The 22,715-nt window shown below is 42.5% G+C and overlaps 1 protein-coding gene across 2 annotated transcripts; it reads right to left on the reverse strand.

Annotated features, from left to right (window-relative positions):
- Positions 1-799: 799 nt before the first annotated feature.
- On the reverse strand, positions 800-22,694 carry TFB2M (transcription factor B2, mitochondrial). 2 transcript variants are annotated; one of them, XM_010345849.3, is made up of 7 exons: positions 22,206-22,687; positions 20,989-21,077; positions 12,245-12,398; positions 11,455-11,603; positions 8,541-8,630; positions 4,386-4,546; positions 800-1,193 (listed from the first exon to the last, which is right to left on the reverse strand). In XM_010345849.3, the coding sequence occupies exons 1-7, from the start codon at positions 22,519-22,521 to the stop codon at positions 1,013-1,015; spliced, it is 1,140 nt and encodes a 379-aa protein (XP_010344151.1). In that variant the 5' UTR covers positions 22,522-22,687; the 3' UTR covers positions 800-1,012. The 2 variants fall into 2 exon arrangements, with proteins under 2 accessions (XP_010344151.1, XP_010344152.1); XM_010345850.3 differs by lacking the exon at positions 800-1,193 and adding an exon at positions 7,444-7,498 and having other exon boundaries at positions 4,460-4,546; positions 22,206-22,694.
- Positions 22,695-22,715: the final 21 nt, after the last annotated feature.

The raw sequence follows: 22,715 nt of genomic DNA on the forward strand, positions 1-22,715 counted from the left end.
TCCAAAGTGCTGGGATTACAGGTGAGAGCCACCATGACTGACCCACTATAGTAACTATTTTTTGTTTAAGTGACGGGTCTCACTACGTTACCCAGGCTGCAATACAGCGGTTCTTCACAATAGATAGCTCACTGCAGCCTCCAACTCTTGGGCTGAAGTGATCCTCTCACATCAGCCCCCTGAGTTGCTGGGACTACAGGTACCTGCCACCATGCCCAGCTAAGTTTTATAAAATTTTTTAGAAACAGGGGGTTTCACCATGTTGCCCGCAGGCTAGACTCATGGGTTCGGGTGTCTTCCCACCTCGATCACCTGAGTAGCTGGGACTACAGGTGCACACCACCATGTCTGGTGAGAAAAATACTCTTAATTCCATTTAGGTTCATGTAAAGATCTCACTTCAGAGGAGTTTTCTTGATAGAACGAAAGTGCAGGAGACTTTTCAGTAACACAGACTGAATTATTCACCAAAACCATATTGACTATACGTGACAGAACTAAAACGGAGTAAATCAGGGTCAGTATTTACAGACCAGAAGAAATTTAAAAAACCCTTATTTAAAATATTTTAATTCCTAAAAAAGTTTAAATCATATTAAAATTTAAACAATTCCATTGTACAGCACTTGACAATACATGTCAACAAACTGAAAGGTAAAGCAAATCAGTACATCAGCTTTGTTTACTTTCTAAGCTTAACAATGTGCAGACTCTTGCTCCTGAAGATGCGAAAGTCAGCAGTACTGAAATATTAAAATAGGAATCTGACAGAAAATGAACTCAATCTGATCAAAGCCAATTAATTCAAGTTTTCATTTATTCAGTTGTGAAGAAAACAGCAGCTACTATTTCATCCAATATGCCAATGATATCAACCTCAGAAGAAATGATCTGTCTGGCTGTGCAGAACAAGAACGGTTGTCTTTTGCTGAAAGGACGTGAGTTTTTCGAATTTGGTTTTCAAGTCATGGTCTCCAAATAAATAAACTGCTCCACCCAATGTCTTGACAGTCTAGTCGTTATATCTGCCTTCCAGCCCGTCATCATATAGCCATTTATAAGCATAACCTTTGGAAGACTGTATAGTTTCAAAAAGTCGTTTGAAGTCTTGAGGGTACCAGTTAGTTACTTTATCTTCTTTCGTTTTTCCTATTTGCCTCAATATATCTTCTGCATCAAGTGGAGTCAGTGAACTGCAAAACAAATACAAAGTAAATGTGCTTCATTCTTTTTCATGCACTGTTAGTTAATAGAGACAAAAACGGCTTCCAAGTGGAATTTAAAATGTCTAACTTAAGCATACAGAGCGCTGTAATGGACATGGGAGGATCGGCAGGGAGGAGGATAGGAGGAGGGTAAGGGATAAAAAGCCACCTGCTGGGTACAATGTACACTATTTGGGTGACGGGTCCACTAAAAGCCCCTACTTCATCACTGCATAGTTCATCCATGCAACCAAAAAACCACCTGTATTCCCAAGGCTATTGAAATAAGAAAACAAACAAATAAAAAACAGTTGAACTTACATATAAGCAATCTTATTTAGTTTTAAGAGGTTGCAATAACTTTATGTTTATTTCTAAAGTTTCATGGCTAACCTATAATGAAAGTATTAATTGTTGCAGCTTTAGGCTTTAACATATCGTAAGCAATTTTTACACAAAATCCCAGTTTAATAACTGCCCTTTAACAAAATTATTCTGTCTACCTCTTTCATCCTTTTCCTTTCTGCCAAAAAATATTCTTAACTTCTTTCAGTTCATGTCAAAGTTCAGTAAGTACAAACAGCAGAAGTTGCTGTTAGGCAGTTTACAAAGAGGGAATCACTTTACATTTTGATGTAATTGTCATTGGCAAATTAACTATAAATCAGCAAACTTCCTTATACAGTCATGCACTGCTTGGTGATGGAGGTATGTTCTGAGAAGCACCCTGTTCGGTGATTTCACTGTTGCTTGAACATCTTAGAGTGTACTTAAGACAAACCCAGGTGGTATAGCCTACTACATACTTAGGATATATGGCATAGCTATGGCTCCAAGGCTACAATCCCGTGCAACATATTACTGTACTGAATACTGTGGGCAACGGTAACATGATGGTAAGAAATAGAAAAGACGAAGTAAAAACAGAGCATCAGAATCTTATGCAACCACTATTGCACATCAGGTCTACCACGGACTGCAATGCCACTATGAGGTATATAACTGTATATCAGCTTAGCAAGAAACCACTAATAAGCCTCTGACAACAGTTAAGTAAACAACTACAAAAAAAATATTTGGGGCTGGGTGTGGCGGCTCACAACTGTTATCCCAGCACTTGGGGACGCTAGGTGGGAGGATCATGTGAGCCCAAGAGTTCAACGCTATCCTAAGCAACAAAGTGAGACCCCCATCTCTACAAAAAATGTAAAAGGTTAGCTCAGCATAGTGGTGGGCACAGCAGTCCCAGCTACTCAGGGAAGAGGCTGAGGCAGGATCACTTGGGCCCCGGGGTTTGTGGTTGCATTGAGCTATGATTGTGCCACTGTCCTCCAGACTGGGCAACAGAGTGAGACTCTGTCTCTTAAATTCCAGTACTTTTTGACATTGAATAGAATCTTGGTAGCACATTTCTAACCCACTGAGAGTACCAGGAGCATTCTTAACATTTTGGACCATGATTTATTACATTTATTCCTTATTTCCCTATTTTCTTGATATTTTCATTCAAACTAGCCACCACAAGGTAGCAAGATAAAAAATAATAGATTGCCTTTTACTAATCTATTACCACTTCTTCTTTTAGAGATAGAGTCTTGCTGTGTCACCCAGGCTCGTCTCAAACTCTTGGTGACCCTCTCTGCCTCCCAATTCTTTCTTTCTTTTTTTTTTAGAGACAAGGTCAACTTGCTGTGTGCCCCACATGAGAGTGCAGGTGAGTTCACAGCTCACTACAGCCTCCAACTCCCGGCCTCCTCAAGTGTCCTCCCACCTTGGCCTCACAAAAAGTGCTGGGATTATAGGCATGAGCCACTGCACCCGGGCTATTGCCACTTTTAACATTCATTTTTACATAAATATTGTCAGTCAACAGCTCATTCAAATTAGTTATATGATCAAATTAGTTAAAATAATTATTTTAACATTTTACTCATCCTCTGGCAATACTTTGGGCTATGGGCTGCTGATTACAAGGCATGATGTGCAACTTACAGAGACGTATGCACCAGCCCTATATACAAATGACGTGGTGACTCATGCTTGTAACCCCAGCACTGTGGGAGGCCAAGCCGGGTGGACTGCTTGAGGCCAGGAGCTCAAGACCAGCCTGGGCAACACAAGGAAACCTCATCTCTACAAAAACTGGCGTACAATTTACAAATATAAATCTAAAAATTTTATATATTTACAAATATAAAAATTAGCCAGGTATGCTGGTGCATGCTTGCTAGTCCCAGCTACTCGGGAGGCTGAGGTGGGAGGATCACTTGAGCCTGGGAGGTCAAGGCTGCAGTGAGCTGAGACTGTGCCACTGCACTCCAGCCTGGACAACATGGCGAGACCTTTTTCTAACAACAAAAATATAGACACAAACCAAGTAGTATTACTTACAAGCTATTATTATGACAAAGATTTAGGTAAAAACATAAAATCTGATCCAGAGCAAGGGAACCAGGGTGATATAATTATCTGTCCCTACTTTGGTTAAGAAACAGAGCCACTGAAGACAAGTGATGAGAGGGAACTGGGCCTGCCTCCAGGAAGGCTGTTCTCCACCCCAGCTCGTGGCGAGCGGCGAGTGCCTCCTGTAAGGTAGAGCTAGGCCTACATGCCGAAAAAGAAAAAACAACGTGTAGGCATCCCTGTGCATTTTTCAAAGAAAGAAAATAAATGAAACTCACTAAGAGATTAGGGGGGAAATGTATTTTCCTCAAAATGTACATCACGGAGAAGAAATTATTTTGAAGAAATGCATAAGGGAGGCCAGGTGCAGTGGCTCATGCCTGTAATCCCAGCACTCTGAGAGATTGAGGTGGGCAGTACTGAGGTCAGAAGTTCGAGACCAGCCTGGCCAACAGAGTGAAACCCCGTCTCTACTAAAAATACAAAAAAATTAGCTGGGCGTGGTGGTGGGCACCTGTAATCCCAGCTACTTGGGAGGTTGAGGCAGGAAAATCACTTGAACCTGGGAGGTGGAGTTTGCAATGAGCTGAGATCGTGCCATTGCACTCCAGCCTGGGCGACCATGGGAGACTCTGTCTCACACGCAAAAACAATATATGAGGGAAAACATGGTACCTCAATCTGTTAACCAAGATATAAAAAATAGACCCCTAACATAAAAGAATAATCTGTGCATCAAATTGCTACTCTTCACTTGCTTTTATTCTTCTTACTTACCGTAAGTGGTCTATTATAGGGCATTTGCGTTTCCCAAAACAGTGCTTTACCATGTGAATAAATACTTGATAGCTCAAAGGTGTTAAGTTCTCTGTAAATAAATCTTTACAAGGAGTAATTTGAATAAAATACAGCTTTTCTTGTGATGGTTCTAATAATTCCTGGAGAGAAGGGAAATGAATTGTATTAGTCACAAAATATTGCCAGAGTAAGACACTGTTGGCTTATTCCTGCTTAAAGACACAATTACCACAAGCCCTGAGAGTCTCTGAATGTTCTTATTGGGTCCACCAAGAACACAAAGCCCTAACTGCTCTTTACTTGGGCCACTTCTCAGAGTTGTTTGCAATGAGTAACCTTGAGGGAGGAGATAATATCTCTCTCCAGGACCAAGAACAGGCTTGTGGCTGGGCGTGGTGACTCATGCCCGCAATCCCAGCACTTTGGGAGGCTGAGGCAGATGGATCACTTGAGCTCAGGAGTTCGAGACCAGCCTGGCCAATACGGTAAAACCTCACCTCTACTAAAAATACAAAAATTAGTCCCGAGCATGGTGGTGGACACTTCAGGTGGCTGAGGCAGGAGAACCACTTGAACCTGGAAGGCGGAGGTTGCAGTGAGCCAAGATCACACAATTGCACTCAAGTGCAGGCGACAGAGCAAGACTCCATGTCAAAAACAAAAAAACAAAAACACCTTGCCTAAATAACAGAATGATCACAGTCTAACAAGATTTAAGAAAAACATGTTGTAGTTAAATAATATACATCTCTCTCCTTAATTTTTTTGTTTGAGACGGAGTTTCGCTCTTGTTACCCAGGCTGGAGTGCAATGGCGCGATCTTGGCTCACCGCAACCTCCGCCTCCTGGGTTCAGGCAATTCTCCTGCCTCAGCCTCCTGAGTAGCTGGGATTACAGGCATGCGCCACCATGCCCAGCTAATTTTTTGTATTTTTAATAGAGATGGGGTTTCACCATGTTGACCAGGATGGTCTCGATCTCTTGACCTCGCGATCCACCCGCCTTGGCCTCCCAAAGTGCTGGGATTACAGGCTTGAGCCACTGTGCCCGGCTTCTCCCTAATTTTTTTAAAGAGGAGGAGGATGATCAAAAGTCTACCCAAATACTAGTAACTTAAAATTTTCCTTACTTAAAATTGACTTGCCCTTTATGTAATTATGCAAACACGCATTTTAGCTGTAATTTTTACCAGTCAACATTTTCATTTCACAGTTAGAATCAGCCGTTTCAGAGGCAGTAGATTAAAGCTGAGGATTTGTTTGTCCTACTTCAGTGGAAAAGCTTATTAATCAAACTATCTGAATATGTTAGGACATATATGGAAATACACAAATAAGGGCACTAGAGTCAGGTGCTGTGGCTCATGCCTGTAATTCCGGCACTTTGGAAGGCCAAAGCTGGAGGATCGCTTGAGCCTGGGAGCTGGAGTTTGCAGTGAGCCAAGACTGCGCCACTGCACTCCGGCCTAGGCGACAGAGTGAGACTCTGTCCCAAAACAACAACATAAAAAAGGATCACTATTTTTTTGTATTTATCTTTTGTAATATAATTTTGTGCATAAAGCAATATTAAAAGATGATCTGGTCAGGCACAGTGGCTTATGCCTGTAATCCCAGCACTTTGGGAGGCCGAGGTAGGAGGATAACTTGAGCTCAGGGGTTTGAGACCAGCCTGGGCAACATGGTGAAACACTATCTCTTTAAAAAGTACAAAAATTCGTTGGGTATGCAGGCTGGGCATGGTGGCTCGTGCCTGTAATCCTAGTACTTTGGGAGGCCAAGGAGGGTGGATCATGAAGGAGTTCGAGACCATCCTGGCCAACATGGTGAAATCCTTGTCTCTACTAAAAATACAAAAATTAGCTGGACGTGGTGGCAGGCACCTGTAGTCCCAGCTACTCAGGAAGCTGAGGCAGGAGAATCAGTTGAACCTAGGAGGTGGAAGTTGCAGTGAGCTGAGATCATGCCCCTGCACTCCATCCTGGGCAACAAAGGGAGAGTCCATCTCAAAAAAAAAAAAAAAAAAAAAAAAGATCAGCTGGGTGTGGTGTGGTATGCGCCTACAGTCCCAGCTATTCCCGAGACTGAGGCATGAGAATTGCTTAATCCTGGAGGCAGAGGTTGCAGTGAGCTGGGATTGTGCCAATGCACTCCAGCCCGGGTTGACAGAGTGATACCGTGTCTCAAAATAAAAAACTGACCCACCTGAAAAATTATTCTCTATTAAAAAAACTAGACATACCCATACTCATATATTATAAAATAAGAGTGGATTAAAATAGATCTGACATAGGCTTAAAAGACTAAACAATATTGAACATAAGATCTGAAAGGCTATTGTCAAAATAGTAATTTTTTTTTTTTTTTTTTTTGAGACGGAGTTTCGCTCTTGTTACCCAGGCTGGAGTGCAATGGCGCAATCTCGGCTCACCGCAACCTCCGCCTCCTGGGCTCAGGCAATTCTCCTGCCTCAGCCTCCTAAGTAGCTGGGATTACAGGCACGCACCACCATGCCCAGCTAACTTTTTGTATTTTTAGTAGAGACGGGGTTTCACCTTGTTGACCAGGATGGTCTCGATCTCTCGACCTCGTGATCCACCCGCCTCGGCCTCCCAAAGTGCTGGGATTACAGGCTTGAGCCACCGCGCCCGGCCCAGTAATTTATTATTAACTACAGGGGCAATGACAGTGGAATTAAAAATAGATCTGTTACCAAAGTGTGAACTTCCTAGCACTTCCAGGAATGTCACTTTCAGTGAGGGAAGACAAAGCACTATCCGCGGAGTACGATGGGCTGCCATTTCCTACATACCTGGTCTAGCCTCAGCAGCCTTCCCCTCATCAGGGACAGTCAGGAAAACCCACAAGACACTGGGAATTGAGTTCAACAACTTAGTCTACAGTTATAGAAACACAGTGGAGCAAGTGTAAAGAAATGTTAGGTCTAGAAAGACCTTCCCTTTATGGAGTTTAGTAAATGGCGAAACCTAACACAGGACCTTTGAAAAGCAACACTAAGGGAACAGGAAGATGCCAACCTTATTCCTCAAGCTGAAGTCCTCAGAAGGCCTCTATGAAGAAACTACCTGAAAGCTACAAGGACAGAGGCTTGAGATGAAAAGATGACAGAATGAGACAAGATCAGTGGGCAAAGAGGCATTTTAGAGAAACCAAGAACTATCGCAGTAAGAGTACAATACACAGTGCAGGCAGAAAGCTGAATCAGTGATGTGAAGACTAAGTGTGAAAAGATTCTGGGAAGAGAGAAAAATGATGAGAGCATGATGGATACTAAAGAAAAGGATCAGAGATCCAACCTAAGAACCTCAAATGTTTTTGAGTTAAAAAAAAAAAAAAAAGGAACAAAAGCTAGAATCAAATGATATAACATTCCTGAGCCTAAAAAAAAAATACAGCTAGGTGCACAGACTGAAGACCTCAGCATATTCTCAGGCAAAAGCAGTGAAGAGAATACGTGAAGATCCACACCGCAAAAATTAAAAATTAGAGCCAGGCTTGGCACAGTGGCTCACGTCTGTAATCCCAGTACTTTAGGAGGCCAAGGCAGGCGAATCACTTGAGGTCAGGAGTTCAAGACCAGCCTGGCCAACGTGGTGAAACTCCCACCTCTAATAAAAATACAAAAATTAGCTGGGCGTGGCGGCACACACTTGCAGTCCCAGCTACCTGGGAAGGCTGAGGCAGGGGAATCACTTGAACCCAGGACGCAGAGGTTGCAGTGAACCAAGATTGCACCACTGCACTCTAGTCTGGGTGACCGAGTAAGACTCCATCTCAAAAAAATAATAAATAAAAATAAAACAAAATTAGAGCCAGGTGCAGTGGGTCATGCCTGTAATCCTGGTGATCTGGGAGGCTAAGGTAGGAGGATCACTTGAGGCCAAGAGTTCATGACCAGGCTGGGCAATATTTTCAAAATTTTAAAACTTAGCCAGGCATGGTGGCACATGACTATAGTCTCAGCTACTCCAGAGGCTAACGTGAGAGGATCACTTGAGTCCAGTAGTTCAAGGCTGCAGCAAGCTATGATTGTGCCACTGCTTCCAGCCTGGGCAACAGAGTGAGACTCTGTCTCTAAAGAAAACTCTTTTTTAAATAGAAGGATTTTACTCACCTTGTGCAGAACCTTAATGTTACAAGCTATTTGCCAGAGAACACTTAATACCTGATACAAGTCTGGATTTCTGGGATCTGCCATTAGTTTCTAGTAAAAGGAAAATAAAAATTACATGTTATACACACCTATAAGGAATCAAAATCAAATGTTGAATCTTAACAGTACTATCTTAATAGCATCTAGACATTTAAGTAAAGAAAACTAGAATGAGAAGCAAAAAGCCAGGTGCAGTGGTGTGTGCCTGTAGTCCCAGCTACTCAAAAGGCCGAGGCAAGGGGATTGCTTAAGCCCAGGAGTTTGGGGGATTCAGTGTGACATGACTGTGCCTGTGCATAACCATGGAACTTTGGCACAGGCAACAAATAGCAACCATGGTGGGTCACGCTTGTAATTCCAGCACTTTGGGAATGGGAGGCCAAGGTGGGAGGGCTGCTTGAGCCTAGAAGTTCAAAACCAGTCCGGGTAACAGTGAGACCCCATCTCTTAAAAAACAACACATTAGGGCTGACCTTAAAGGACGAGAGGCTACCTCAGCGAAGGAGAAGGCGCTACAGAGAGAAGAAGCCAAGTGTGAAAAGGTCCAGGGCAAAAGCAGCATGGGCCACTGGAATATAATCCCAGCAGCAGGGAATCTCACAAAGTATTTCCTATTTTCCTTCTTTTCATTCCTTTGTTAAATATTATATGCACAGCCTCACGGTTCTGAGGCCCCTGCTGGCTTCCCATGGCTAGTATTTACTAAATGGGTCTGGGTGAGTAAACCATTTTTTCATTTTTTGCCCCGCTATCCTAACCCATAGCCATACAAATAATCTTATTTGAGTCTTAATAGCACTATCTTAATAGCATCTAGAAATTTAAGCAGAGAAAACTAGAATTAGATGCAAAAAGCTGGATGCAGTGGTGTGCGCCTGTAGTCCCAGCTACTCGAAAGGCTTAGGCAAGGGGATTGCCTGCGCCTAGGAGTTTTTGGGGTTCGGTGTGAGATGATGGTGCCTGTGAAAAGCCACAGCACTCCAGCACAGGCAACACAGCAAGACAAGTAAGCATTTCCTGTGAAACTGGATTCACAGATTAATAACATGAAAGATCCTGGCAGAAGAGAAAGATTACACTCATAGCAATATCACGGTTGTCAGGAAGACCTTTCATTACAGAGAATTATTATTTTTATTCTATTTTATGTTATTTTTTGAGATGGAGTCTTGCTCTGTCGCCAGGCTGGAGTGCAATGGCGTGATCTCTGCTCACCACAACCTCTGCTTCCTGGGTTTAAGCGATTCTCCTGCCTCAGCCTCCAGAGCAGCTGGGATAACAGGTGTGTGCCACTGTGCCTGGCTAATTTCTCTCTCTCTCTCTCTCTCTTTTTTTTTTTTTTGAGTCGTCTCACTCTTATCACCCAGACTGGAGTGTAATGGTATGATATCGGCTCACTGTAACCTCTGCCTCGCAGGTTCAAGCAATTCTCCTGTGTCAGCCTCCCGAGTAGCTGGGATTACAGGCACCCACCACCACACCCAGCTAATTTTTCTATTTTTAGTAGAGACGAGGTTTCCGTGTTAGCCAGGCTGGTCCTGAACTCCTGACTTCAACTGATCCGCTCGCCCTGGCCTCCCAAAGTGCTAGAATTACAGGCGTGAGCCACCGTGCCCGGCCATACATTTTTTTTTTTTTTTTTTTTTTAAATAGAGACAGGGTTTCGCCATGTTGGCCAGGCTGGTCTCGAACTCCTGACCTCGTGATCTGCCCATCGCAGCCTCCCAAAGTGCTGGGATTACAGGTGTGAGCCACCAAGCCTGGCCCTATTACAGAGAATTAAAATTAGAGTCTAAAATCTTAGGCTGGGTATGATGGCTCACAATTGTAATCCTAGCACTTTGAGAGGCCAAGGCAAGAGAATCACTTGAAGACATGAGTTCAAGACCACCCTGAACAACAAAGCATGACTCTGTCACTACAAAAATAAACAACTAGCTGGGTGGGGTGGTGTGCACATGTAGTCCTAACTACAGGGGAGGCTGAGGCAGGAGGGTCACTTGAGCCCAGGAGTTTGAGGCTGCAGTGAGCTATGAATGCACTGCTACATTGAAGCCTGGGCAACGGAACAAGACCCTGTCTCTCAAAAAAAAAACTGTTTTAATGTTTTATAGTTTAAAAAATTAATTAAAAAACCTTCAAATATAAAAATAAATCTAAATCCTGTTAAAACTAATACATTTAGCAGAGGGTGGTAGTTCATACCTGTAATCCCAGCATTTTGGGAGGCTGAGGCAGGAGGATCACTTGAGCCCAGGAGTTTGAGACCAGCCTGGGAAAAAGTGAGATCCTGTCTCTATTTAAAAAAAAACAAACAAACAACTAATAAATTTAGCAAAGCTGTAGGATACAAAAACACACAAAAATCAGTTGCATTTTTATATACCAGCAATGGACAATGGACAAACAATTCCATTTATAATAGCATTGAAAGTAACTTAAAAGCTGCTAATTAGGGCCGGGCGCGGTGGCTCAAGCCTGTAATCCCAGCACTTTGGGAGGCCGAGGCGGGTGGATCACGAGGTCAAGAGATCAAGACCATCCTGGTCAACATGGTGAAACCCCGTCTCTACTAAAAAAAAATACAAAAAATTAGCTGGGCATGGTGGCACGTGCCTGTAATCCCAGCTACTCAGGAGGTTGAGGCAAGAAAATTGCCTGAACCCAGGAGATGGGGGTTGCGGTGAGCCGAGATGGCGCCATTGCACTCCAGCCTGGTTAACAAGAGCAAAACTCCGTCTCAAAAAAAAAAAAAAAAAGCTGCTAATTAAAAACACAATGAATGGAGGCAGATGCAGTGGCTCACACCCGCAATCCCAGCACTCTGGAAGGCTGAAGTAGAAGGATCTCAAATAGGTATTTCTTAATAACATACCTGGAATTCTTTTTCAGAAATAAGCACATTTAGTTCTATTCGTCCATATTTATACAGAGAAGTACAGGAATATAAGTTATGTATAAGTTTCCAAAGTATCTTCCTTTCACTCCTAATTGGCAACACTCCAATTACTTTTAAAGGGATACCTGTTAGGAATAAAAGCAAAAAGATCTGAATAAAGTTCTTAGCGTTTTGTCCTATGCCCAAATTTTATTGAGACAAACTAAGTTAACAAACTATATTAATTTCAAGTTTATTTCAATTGAAACTAAGCCTCAATATCTTTTCTTGGCATGGAACTTGGCTTTTGGATAAATAAACTGGTTATCTGTGTCCAGACAAGGGAAATGCCATATTCAGATTAAGAGCATTTGCTCATAAATTATAATTATACAAAATTCAGCCAGGCATGGTGGCTCAAGTCTAAATCCCAGCACTTTGGGAGATTGAGGTGGGCAGACCACTTCAGGGCAGGAGGAGTTCAAGACCAGCCTGGCCAACATGGTGAAACCCTGTCTCTACCAAAAATACAAAAAAATAACCAGGTGTGGTGACACACATTTAATTCCAGCCACTTGGGATGCTGAGGCAGGAGAATCTTATGAACCTGTGAGGCAGAGGATCAGTGAGCCACGATCACGCCACTGCACTCTAGCCTGGGTGACAGAGCGAGACTCCATCGCAGAAAATAAATAAATAATATACAAGTTTCATCAACAGATCAGGTATACTGCTAAAAAACCCCGGCAAATTACAGGCAATTGCTTTAGTAAATTCCAAAAATTACCTTCTTTCCAAGGAACCGCTTCTATTCCCAAAGTCTGAAAAAGGTCCTGTGAAGCCATAGCGGGTAGTTTTACTTCTCCACCACCTTTAGGATCCATTTTAAAAAAGTCACAGTAAATCACTCGTAGTTTTTTACCCTGATTTTTTCCTAGAGACTAAAGAGAGACAAAGATGATACATTAAACATTTTCAGCATTAAGTCCACTTTGTAACAATATAAAAAGTCTACTTCAAATAACCAATAATAAAACGTAAAAATAAAAATAATTACCTTTTTATGAAAAATATTTCTACTTCCATAAAGATGTAAAGAAAATATTACTAACTACCAAAAACTTAACAGAGGAAATAAAAATCAATACCTGAAAAGTGGCAAAAGTAAAATAATATCACCAAGAAAAAGCCCTGTAAACAGAAATAACCTATCATAAATTTTGATTTATCTGTTTACTTTTTTTTTTTTTTGAGACAAGCTATCACCCAGGCAGGAGTGCAATGGTGCAAATTTATTAGATGGCTGCAGCCTTGACCTCCTGGGCTAAAGTGATCCTCCCACCTCAGGCCTACAAGTAGCTAGGACTACAGATGCATACCATCATGCCCCACCAATTTTTGGATTTTTTTGTAGTGACAGGATTTTGCCATATTGCCCAGGCTGGTCTCAAACTCCTGAGCTCAAGAGACCTGCCTACCTTAAACTCCCAAAGTGTTAAGATTACAGGTGTGAGCCACTGCACTAAGCCCCATTTACTTTCTTTTTTTTGAGACAGAGTTTCGCTTTTGTCACCCAGGCTGGAGTGCAATGGCGCAATCTCGGCTCACCACAACCTCCGCCCCCTGGGTTCAGGCAATTCTCCTGACTCAGCCTCCTGAGTAGCTGGGATTACAGGCACGCACCACCATGCCCAGCTAATTTTTTGTATTTTTAGTAAAGACGGGGTTTCACCATGTTGACCAGGATGGTCCCGATCTCTTGACCTTGTGATCCACCCGCCTCGGCCTCCCAAAGTGCTGGGATTACAGGCTTGAGCCACCGCGCCCGGCCTCCCATTTACTTTCTTTATCAAAATGGCTTTAGCTATTCAAAAGCTTTCCATGCCACTCTATAACTGCTTAGTAGTGGCTATCAGAAGCACTGGGCAAAGACTCTGACACCATGGTTGGCTTCATATAGAGAACTGTAAGCCATCTGCTTTGGTCATGGGAAGAAAAAATGAAAGATGTTTCACAGTAAAGAAAAACAGTTAAAATATTAAAGTAAAAGGCACATGGATTCAAGAGAGTGCTTTTCTTCTAGAGGAATCTAGTCAGCAATCCACCAAATGAACTGAGCTCATCTCTGGGTACTTTTCCTAAAGACAGAAGCAACTATATACCTTGTTTGCTGAAGAGGTCTAGTATACCTCAGTCTTCTCATTGCTCTGATTTGCTTATCTTGCAAATCTTGCAGCAGTACTAGAGACCTTAGTAGTTAGGGCAAGAATCAGTTACAGACTCCATAAATTTAATTTGAAGTTACAAAAAAAAAAAAAAAAAAAATCAGTAAGAAAACAATATGTTTTTAATGTGTACATTGATGTTTCTGTGCATAGAAAATTCTGTTAATATTTATAAAGGTTGAAAATGATATAACTTAAAAGTTATTAATTCAAACACCTAGGTTTTCTTAAGCATTTGAGAAATTCTTAAGCATTTCTCAACCTATGAATATTATCCTATTTCTAAATCTAGTAAAAAAAATTTCTTATTTTTATTGAGGTGAGTCTCACTATGTCCCCAGGTTGGTCTCAAACTCCTGGCCTTAAGTGATCCTCCTATCTCAGCCTCCCAAGTGTTTGTCAAGGTGTGTGATACTGTGCCCAGCTCAAAATCCAGTAAATTTTGGCTGGGTAGAGTAGCTCACACCTGTAATCACAGCACTTTGGAAGGCCAAGGCAGGTGGATTACCTGAGGTCAGGAGTTTGAGAACACCCTGACCAACACAGTGAAACCCTGTGTCTACTAAAAATACAAAAGTTAGCCAGGTGTGGTGGTGTGTGTCTGTAATTCCAGCTACTGGGGAGGCTGAAGTGGGAGAAACCGCTTGAACTCAGGAGGCAGAGGTTGCAGTGAACAGAAATTACGCCACTGCACTCCAGCCAGGGTGACAGAGTGAGACTGCATCTCTAAAGTAAATAAATAAAGAAAAGAAAAAAGAAAAAAATCTAGTAAATTTTAACAATCGCTTTCAAGGGGAGGTTTTAAGAAGACTGGAGGAAGGGAAAGACTGGGGGTGGAAATCATATGTATTTGGTCACGTTAATTCTGAAATAGACACCTACTATACGACCTACGTAGAGATGCCAGGTAGAAAGCTGTCTAACTGAATAAGGTGCTCAGTGGAGTGGTCCGGGCTGAAGATACAAATGTGTGGGAATCTGGCTGTTGAAGGTAATTTAAGAGAGGGGTCTATACTAGGGAGAAATAGTGGGTAGCCCTGAAGGTGGAGTACACCCAAAATCTAATGACAAGAAACTGAGAACTCAAGTAAGGAGGAAGATCAGAAGAGTGTAGTGTCACGGAAGCTAAAAGAAAGAGTACCCATATAATGCACATGATTGTGTTTAAACTCTAAAAACCAGTCAACATAGACAGCAAGGTTGTACAACCCATGGCCTGAGGGCCGCATACAGCCCAGAACGGCTTTGAATGTGGCCCAACACACATTCATAATCTTTGTTAAAGCATTATGAGATGTATACATGGACCTTCTGTTTTTAAGGCTCATCAGCTATCGTTCATATTACCATATTTTATGACTGGCCCACACAGTTGACGTTCCAATGTGGCCTAGGGAAACCAAAAGATTGAACACCCCTGATTATAGCACTGACATAATCTTACAAGTTACCAAAAAGGCATTTAAATCTTTGTAATTAAGAGAAGCTAATGAATATCCATTTGATGAAAATGTATAAACAGTGCAGGCGTGACAGCTCATGCTCGTAGTCCTAGGAGTTTGAGACCAGGCTGGGCAATATCGCGAAACCTGTCTCTACTAAAAATATAAAAAATGAGCCAGGTGTTGGGGCACGTGCCTGTAATCCCAGCTGCTTGGGCGGCTGAGGTGGGAGCATCACCTGAGCCTGGGAAGCTGAGACTGCAGTGCATTGTGATTACGGCACTGCACTCCAGCCCGGGCGACGGAAGCGAGACCCTGTCTCAGGAAAGAAAAACAAAATGTATAAACAATGAACACTTCATGGCTTCATTACACTTGTATTCTGAAAGGACACCCCAAATCTTGCTTTAGCATCTGTCAGTTAACATTCAACAATTTAAACATGATAGTAATCAAAGCTCCAGGATAAAGAATTCAATTCACATGTCAGAGAGATCACATTTGAAAAATCAACTAGATTGCATTAGGATTCAAAAAGAGGAATAAAAAAGAACAGAGAAGAGGCAAGTAACCCTTACGTTTCTACTAGTCATTAAGTTAGGTACTTTCCATTAAGTTTGTCTCATTTGCCAGGCGCGGTGGCTCAAGCCTGTAATCCTAGCACGTTGGGAGGCTGAGGCAGGTGGATCACCTGAGGTCAGGAGTTCAAGACCAGTCTGGTCAACACAGGAAACCTCATCTCTGCTAAAAATTCAAAATTAGTTGCGTATGGTGGTGGGTGCCTGTAATCCCAGCTACTTGGGAGGCTGAGGCAGGAGAATTGCTTGAACCCGGGAGGTGGAGGTTGTAGTGAGCCAAGATCGCACCACTGCACTCCAGCCTGGGCAACAGAGCGAGACTGTCTCAAATAAAAAAAAAACCAAAAACTGTCACATTTAAACCTTACCAGAATCCTGTACAGGTGGGTATTCCCATCTCTTATTCTATATATAAGATAAACCAAGTCTCAGACAGGTGAAATCACTTATCTGCTCACGGGTCTGACAGCTGATAATTGTGAGGGCTGGGATTTAGCCAGATTTGAAGAATTCCGATCTATCTTTGCCAAAATAAGACTGCGTTTACCATAAAAGCTGAGGTCTCTTCAGCTGAACATACACAGCTATTTCTGCAACAGTTTTCACAATTCAAATAGATATGCCGAACCATGATTTGTAATTAAGGAATACAATCCGCAACATGTATATCTGTAGCACATTCATATTTGAAAGTAAACTGTTTCTGCCTGAAACACTGTCACTGTGGAGTCCTGGAAATTTCTTTTCCCCCAAGACAGGGTCTTAACACCTTGCCCAGGCTGTTCTAGAACTCCTGGGTTCAAGCCATTCTTCCATCTTGGCCTCCCTCCCGAAGTGCTGGGATCACAGGCCTGAACCACAATGCCCTGCCAGAATCCCAGACATTTTATGAGGGAAATGGGAGAGAGAAAATTCTAAATTTAGGTTACCAAAAAAAAAAAAAAAAAAAAAAAGTAAAATGTCACCACTGAAAATCCTTTCAGTTTTCAGGAACAAACTTTAGGTTGCCAGAAGCATTATCTGCTAAGAACATCACCTGAAGTCCCTGACTTAGAGCCACAAGAGTTCTGTTTACCCATTGTTACTTCTCTTTTTGTTCTGGTAAATAGATGAATTCACACAAAATTTTATTTGAATGGCTTTTCAATTTATCATAACAATGGTTACTAAAAAGTGAGAGAACAGGTAATAAGGGTTGAGTACAAGTTAGTGCTGGTAGAAAATAAGAACCTTATTAGAGAAAAAACTAGTTCTAATCAAAGACTGGATTTAGTCAATGATGTTTATATTTTTACCTTACATTTATAGCTTTCAGAAACACTTTGTTATCAATATTCCTATCATAATTATTGTTTAGAAAATTCTCTAGTTCTTGACCTTCCTTTTTTCATTAAAGCAATTGTTTTAAAATTAAACTGTTACCTTGAAGATCTTTTTTTTTAAATCTTTTGAGACTGAGTTTTGTTCTTGTTGCCCAGACTGCAGAGCAGTGGCAAAATCTAAGCTCACTGCAACCTCCACCTCCTGGGTTCAAGGGATTCTCCTGCCTCAGCTTCCCAAGTAACTGGGATCATAGGCATGAGCCACCAGGCCTGGCTAATTTTTTGTGTTTTTAGCAGATGGGGTTTCACCATGTTGGCCAGGCTGGTCTTGAATTACTGACCTCAAGTGATCTGCCTGCTTCAGCCTCCCAAAGTGCTGGGATTACAGGCATGAGCCTTTGTTGCAGAAATAGATGTGTATGTTCAGCTGAAGAGACATCAGCTTTTATGGTAAACCCAGTCTCATTTTAGCAAGGATAGATCAAAGTCTTCAAATCTGGCTAAATCTCAGCCCTAGCACTTATTACAGGCATCCCCAAACTTTTTACACAGGGGGCCAGTTCACTGTCCCTCAGACCGTTGGAGGGCCGCCACATACTGTGCTCCTCTCACTGACCACCAATGAAAGAGGTGCCCCTTCCTGAAGTGCGGCAGGGGGCCAGATAAATGGCCTTAGGGGGCCGCATGCGGCCCGTGGGCCGTAGTTTGGGGACGCCTGACTTATAGCTTTTAGACCCATGGGCAATTAAGTAATTTAACTTGAGTCTTGGTTTATCTTATATAAAGCCTCAGCCTTGAAGATCTTATAGAAAAAAGCAACTACTGTGTTACAGACTAACAAACTCTATATAGAAACAAAGACATTTTATTTAGTACAGTCTTAATTACTTTGTGAACCTGTAGATTAACCTTTAAATAGGGGCTTTTTTATTTTTTCTCAAACCAGGATAAAAGTTGTCTTCCTGTTTTTAATTTCCAAGTTGAAACTACAGGTGATTACGTTTACTGAATCACATGTCAGGATCTTAAATCTTCAGACAACTTTGTGTTCTTTTTTTTCTTTACATTTTTGAAACTCCACCAGATTTAACGTCAATTAAATAACCTAGTTAAAACCTTGAATTTTTTTCAAAACAGTAAGTTGTAGAATAACACTAATTTAATGCTTACAGTGTTAAAAGAATTAAACCACTGGATCTGACAGACATTTTCACAATTTTTTTGTCATCATGCAATTTTGGATACAGCCATTCTGCATGGTTTCATGAAGTTGGCATAGGGAAGCTTAAGTTTCCTAAATTGAATGTGAAGATTACAAAGAGGGAAAGAGGCTGGGGGTGGTGGTTCACGCCTGTAATCCCAGCACTTTGGGAGGCTGAGGTAGGAAGATCATGAGGTCAGGAGTTCGAGACCAGCCTGACCAACAAGGCAAAACCTGATTCTACCAAAAATACAAAAATTAGCCAGGCATAGTGGCATGCACCTGTAGTCCCAGCTACTCAGGAAGCTGAGGCAGGAGAATTCACTTGAACCTGGGAGGTGAAGGTTGCGGTGAGCCAAGGTCACACCACTGTACTCCAGCCTGGGTGACAAGAGTGAGACTCCCTCTCAAACACATAAAACATAAAAATAAATAATAAATAAAAGAGGGAAGGAGAATGAAAATAAAAGTCTGGCTAAAGATGCAAGGAATTTCCACTTCTTTACTGTTATGTGAATGTGTCTGGTTTTTTTTTTTTTCTTTTTCTGATGGAGTCTTGCTTTGTTGCCAGGCTGGAGTGCAGTGGCATAATCTCGGCTCACTGCAACCTCTGCCTCCTGGGTTCAAGCGATTCTTCCGCCTCAGCCTCCCCAGTAGCTGGGACCACAGGCTGTGTCTGCTTTTTAAGAAGCGCAATCACTGAAAAATCTATTTGGATGATGCCATCATTCTAGGCAACTCTATCTGACTATAGGTTGAGCATCCCTAATCAGAAATTCTGAAATGCTCCAAAATGTAAAACTTTTTGAGTGCCAACATGATGCCAAAAGTGGAAAAAATCCACACCTGACCTTCTGTGACAGGTTGCAGTCAAAATGCAGGCATATAACACAAAGTTGAGGTTATGAAAACCAAAGGGAGTTGTCTAAGACAAAAACCACTGTTAAGGAGGCAGATGACTCCATAGGGAGCATTTTGAAAAGCCAGCTGGCGAAATGTCTCCTTATCCTTAATGAACCCAGTTCCTGGTCCCTACACTGCTTCTGATCTTTCTTCTTGCCTAAGAAAAATAAAATAAAATGTGGCGTACAGTAAGCTTTTAATCAAAACACAGCACACAGGAGACTGAAAGCCTGCCGCTGTGTGCTTCTGCGGTGCGACAGCTGACACAGGTGTTCTGCTGCTGCTGCTGTGCTGCTTAGCTTCTCCGAACACATTTTTTTCTTTTTTTTAATGAAAATCATTAGTACAGTTAAAACAAAATGTGTCAAAAAACACATTTTTTGACACGTTTTGTTTTAACTGTACTAATGGTATGTCATTTTTTATTGTTAAGCACTTACGTGTTAATAAGCATAAGAAAATGATGGCTTATCAGGAACATATAAATTCAGAGTCAGGGGCTGCATGTGGTGGCTCACACCTGTAATCCCAGCACTTTGTGAGACCCAGGTGGGCAGATCACTTGAGGTCAGGAGTTTTAGACCAGCCTGGCCCACATGGTGAAACCCCATCTCTATTAAAAATACAAAAATTAGTAGGGTGTAGTGGCAGGCGCCTGTAATCCCAGCTACTTGGGAGGCTGAGGCATGATAATTGTTTGATCCCGGGAGGCAGAGGTTGCAATGAGCTGAGATTGCACCATTGCACTCCAGCCTGAGTGACAAGTGTGAAACTCCATCTTTAAAAAACAAGAAAGAGGCCGGGCGCGGTGGCTCAAGCCTGTAATCCCAGCACTTTGGGAGGCCGAGGCGGGTGGATCACGAGGTCAAGAGATCGAGACCATCCTGGTCAACATAGTGAAACCCCGTCTCTACTAAAAATACAAAAAATTAGCTGGGCATGGTGGTGCGTGCCTGTAATCCCAGCTACTCAGGAGGCCGAGACAGGAGAATTGCCTGAGCCCAGGAGGTGGAGGTTGCGGTGAGCCGAGATCGCGCCATTGCACTCCAGCCTGGGTAACAAGAGCGAAACTCTGTCTCCAAAAAAAAAAAAAAAAAAAAAAAAAAAAAACAAGAAAGAAAGAAAATTCAGAGTCGGGGATCATGATGATGTCAAACAACCAGACTGTGCACATGGGTGGTTGACATAGTGACACCTTAGCTTTCTGGTGGCCGAATGTATACAAATTTTGTTTAATGTAGAAAACTATTTAAAATATTATACAGAATTGCCTTTAGGCCTTATGAATAAGATGTATATGAAACAAGGCATTTTTAGACTCGGGGTCCTATCCCCAAGAGATCTCATTATGTATATGCAAATATTCCATAATATGAAAAAATTTGAAATCCAAAACACTTGTGTTCCCAAGCATTTCAGATAAAAGATACTTAATTTGTATGCCAACCTTTCTTGCCTTTGAAACCCTAAATCTAGAGGTTACATAGACCCAATAAGCTAATATTAGCACTTACTGCAATTAGACTCCAAGCTCACAGAAGACAGGAGCACAGCGCAGCTTAGAAGAAATGAGGAAACAACTCTAGGGATACCAGTCATACACTCTGTTCAAAGTCACCCAACTAGGCTGTAGCCGACCACAGAACTGGCACAAGTCTCAGAACTCCTCATCTGTCTCATCTTTCAGCCATTCAACAAGCACTGAATATTAACTGTATTCTAGTCATTGAGAATAAATAAGATATTTAAGAGACGGCCCCCTAAAAGATATTCTGTTCAGAAAACTGTGTGCTTAATTCCTTAAACCACTCACAGATAGTTGACCGAACAATAACATACTTTTAGAAACTAAAAATATACCTCCAAATGTGGAATAAAAGTTTTGTTACTTTCAAGGGCAACCACCTTGGCACCAACTTCAAGTAATGCCTGAGTCAGGATTCCAGGACCTAGCACATTGACAGAATGAAAAGTTTATTTGCACAAGAAACAACATAATCTCTTTCAATATCAAACTTTTATCTGATTTTAAATCTGACAACATCCCCAAAGTAGATGTCACTCTCCTTTTTACATATAAGGAAACAAGAGTTTAGATATAGTTACTTGACTCCAACATGGAAAAGTGGTGCAGCTTGGCTTTGAAATCACTGTCAGTGACAGCAAAACTCGCACTCTTTCTTTGTTTTTTTTTTTTTTTTGAGACAAAGACTCGCTCTGTCACACAGGCTGGAGTGCAGTGGGGCAATCTTGGCTTACTGCACACGCCACTTCCTGGGTTCAAGCGATTCTCTGCCCCAGCCGTCTGAGTATCTGGGATTACAGGTGCGCGCCACCACACCTGGCTAATTTTTGTATTTTTAGTAGAGACGGGATTTCATCACGTTAGCCAGGCTGATCTCTAACTCCTGACCTCAAGTGATCCACCCACCTCGGCCTCCCCAAGTGTTGGGATTTCAGGCGCGAGCCACCGTCCCCAGCCAAAACTTGCACTCTTCATCACGATGATTCACTACCTCTTAAAAGGAAAAAAAAAAAAAAAAAAAAATAGATTGCCTCTAGCCTATCACTTACTCATGGACCATATGGATGCTTTAAACATCAAAGAGATTGTCAAGCCTAAACAGAACTGACTCCCCATAATATGAAATGGTGTTTTAAAAAATTATTATTCAGAGCGTGTGCGGTGGCTCACACCCATAATCCCAGCACTTTGGGAGGCCGAAGTGGGCGGATCATGAGGTCAGGCAATCGAGACCATCCTGGCTAACACGGTGAAACCTCGTCTCTACTAAAAATATAAAAATTAGCTGGGCGTTGTGGCGCGCGCCTCTAGTTCCAGCTACTCGGGAAGCTGGGACAGGAGAATCGCTTGAATCCGGGACGGGAAGGTGGCAGTGAGCCGAGATCGCGCCATTGCACTCCAGCCTGGGCAACAGCGCGAGACTCCGTCTTTAAAACAAACAAACAAACCAAAAAACCACCCAAAAACCAGCATCTTAAATAGCACCCAAGGACGATCAATAAGTTCGAATAAATGATGAACATCCAAGAAAATGCAATCCAACTGGACTCACCTGCACTGCATTCCAGAAATAGATGTGGAGGTGTTGTTTCTTTTCCGCATACGATCTGCGCCATGGTCTCGGCCAATCTCCGATTAGTTATGTAACGGTTAACGTCTAAGGTGGACTTACGCATCACCGGCCGGGGCGACTTCCTGAAATAGGGATTGAGACACAGCTGCGGAGCGTAGTCAGACAGGCCACGGCGGTTCCTCGCCTGCAAGGGCTTTCGCGTCGCCGCTCCGGCCCCTAAAATGCAAAAGCGACCAGCGCCCACCAAAGAGGTGAGCGTCAGCCGCCGAGGAAGCCCGGCCACTGGGATCCACATGTTCTTGCCTCTCAGGCCCGCTGCGAGGATCGCCCAGGGTCGCGACTACACCAAACCCCTCGCAGGGTATCCCACGTGGAAGACTTCCTCGCGTCCAGGCCTCGCAGGCGGAAGTAAACACTATAACCTGCGCATGCGAACAGCGGAGGCTTCGGGCTTTTCTCCCTCACTTCCGCTTCCGTCCCGTCTCAGCC

Source organism: Saimiri boliviensis, chromosome 14 (genome assembly GCF_048565385.1).
Source record: "Saimiri boliviensis isolate mSaiBol1 chromosome 14, mSaiBol1.pri, whole genome shotgun sequence".
NCBI lineage: Eukaryota > Metazoa > Chordata > Mammalia > Primates > Cebidae > Saimiri > Saimiri boliviensis.

What these genes read in the sequence shown, in the direction of transcription:
- TFB2M (XM_010345849.3), bottom strand. Translation starts at nt 22,521, where the DNA reads ATGTGGATCCCAGTGGCCGGGCTTCCTCGGCGGCTGACGCTCACCTCT. An exon ending in ATTTCTGGAATGCAGTGCAG is followed by an intron (nt 21,078 to 22,205) that starts GTGAGTCCAGTT and finishes TCAATGTGCTAG; the next exon opens with GTCCTGGAATCCTGACTCAG. An exon ending in ACATTAAGGTTCTGCACAAG is followed by an intron (nt 4,547 to 8,540) that starts GTGAGTAAAATC and finishes CCTTCTCTCCAG; the next exon opens with GAATTATTAGAACCATCACA.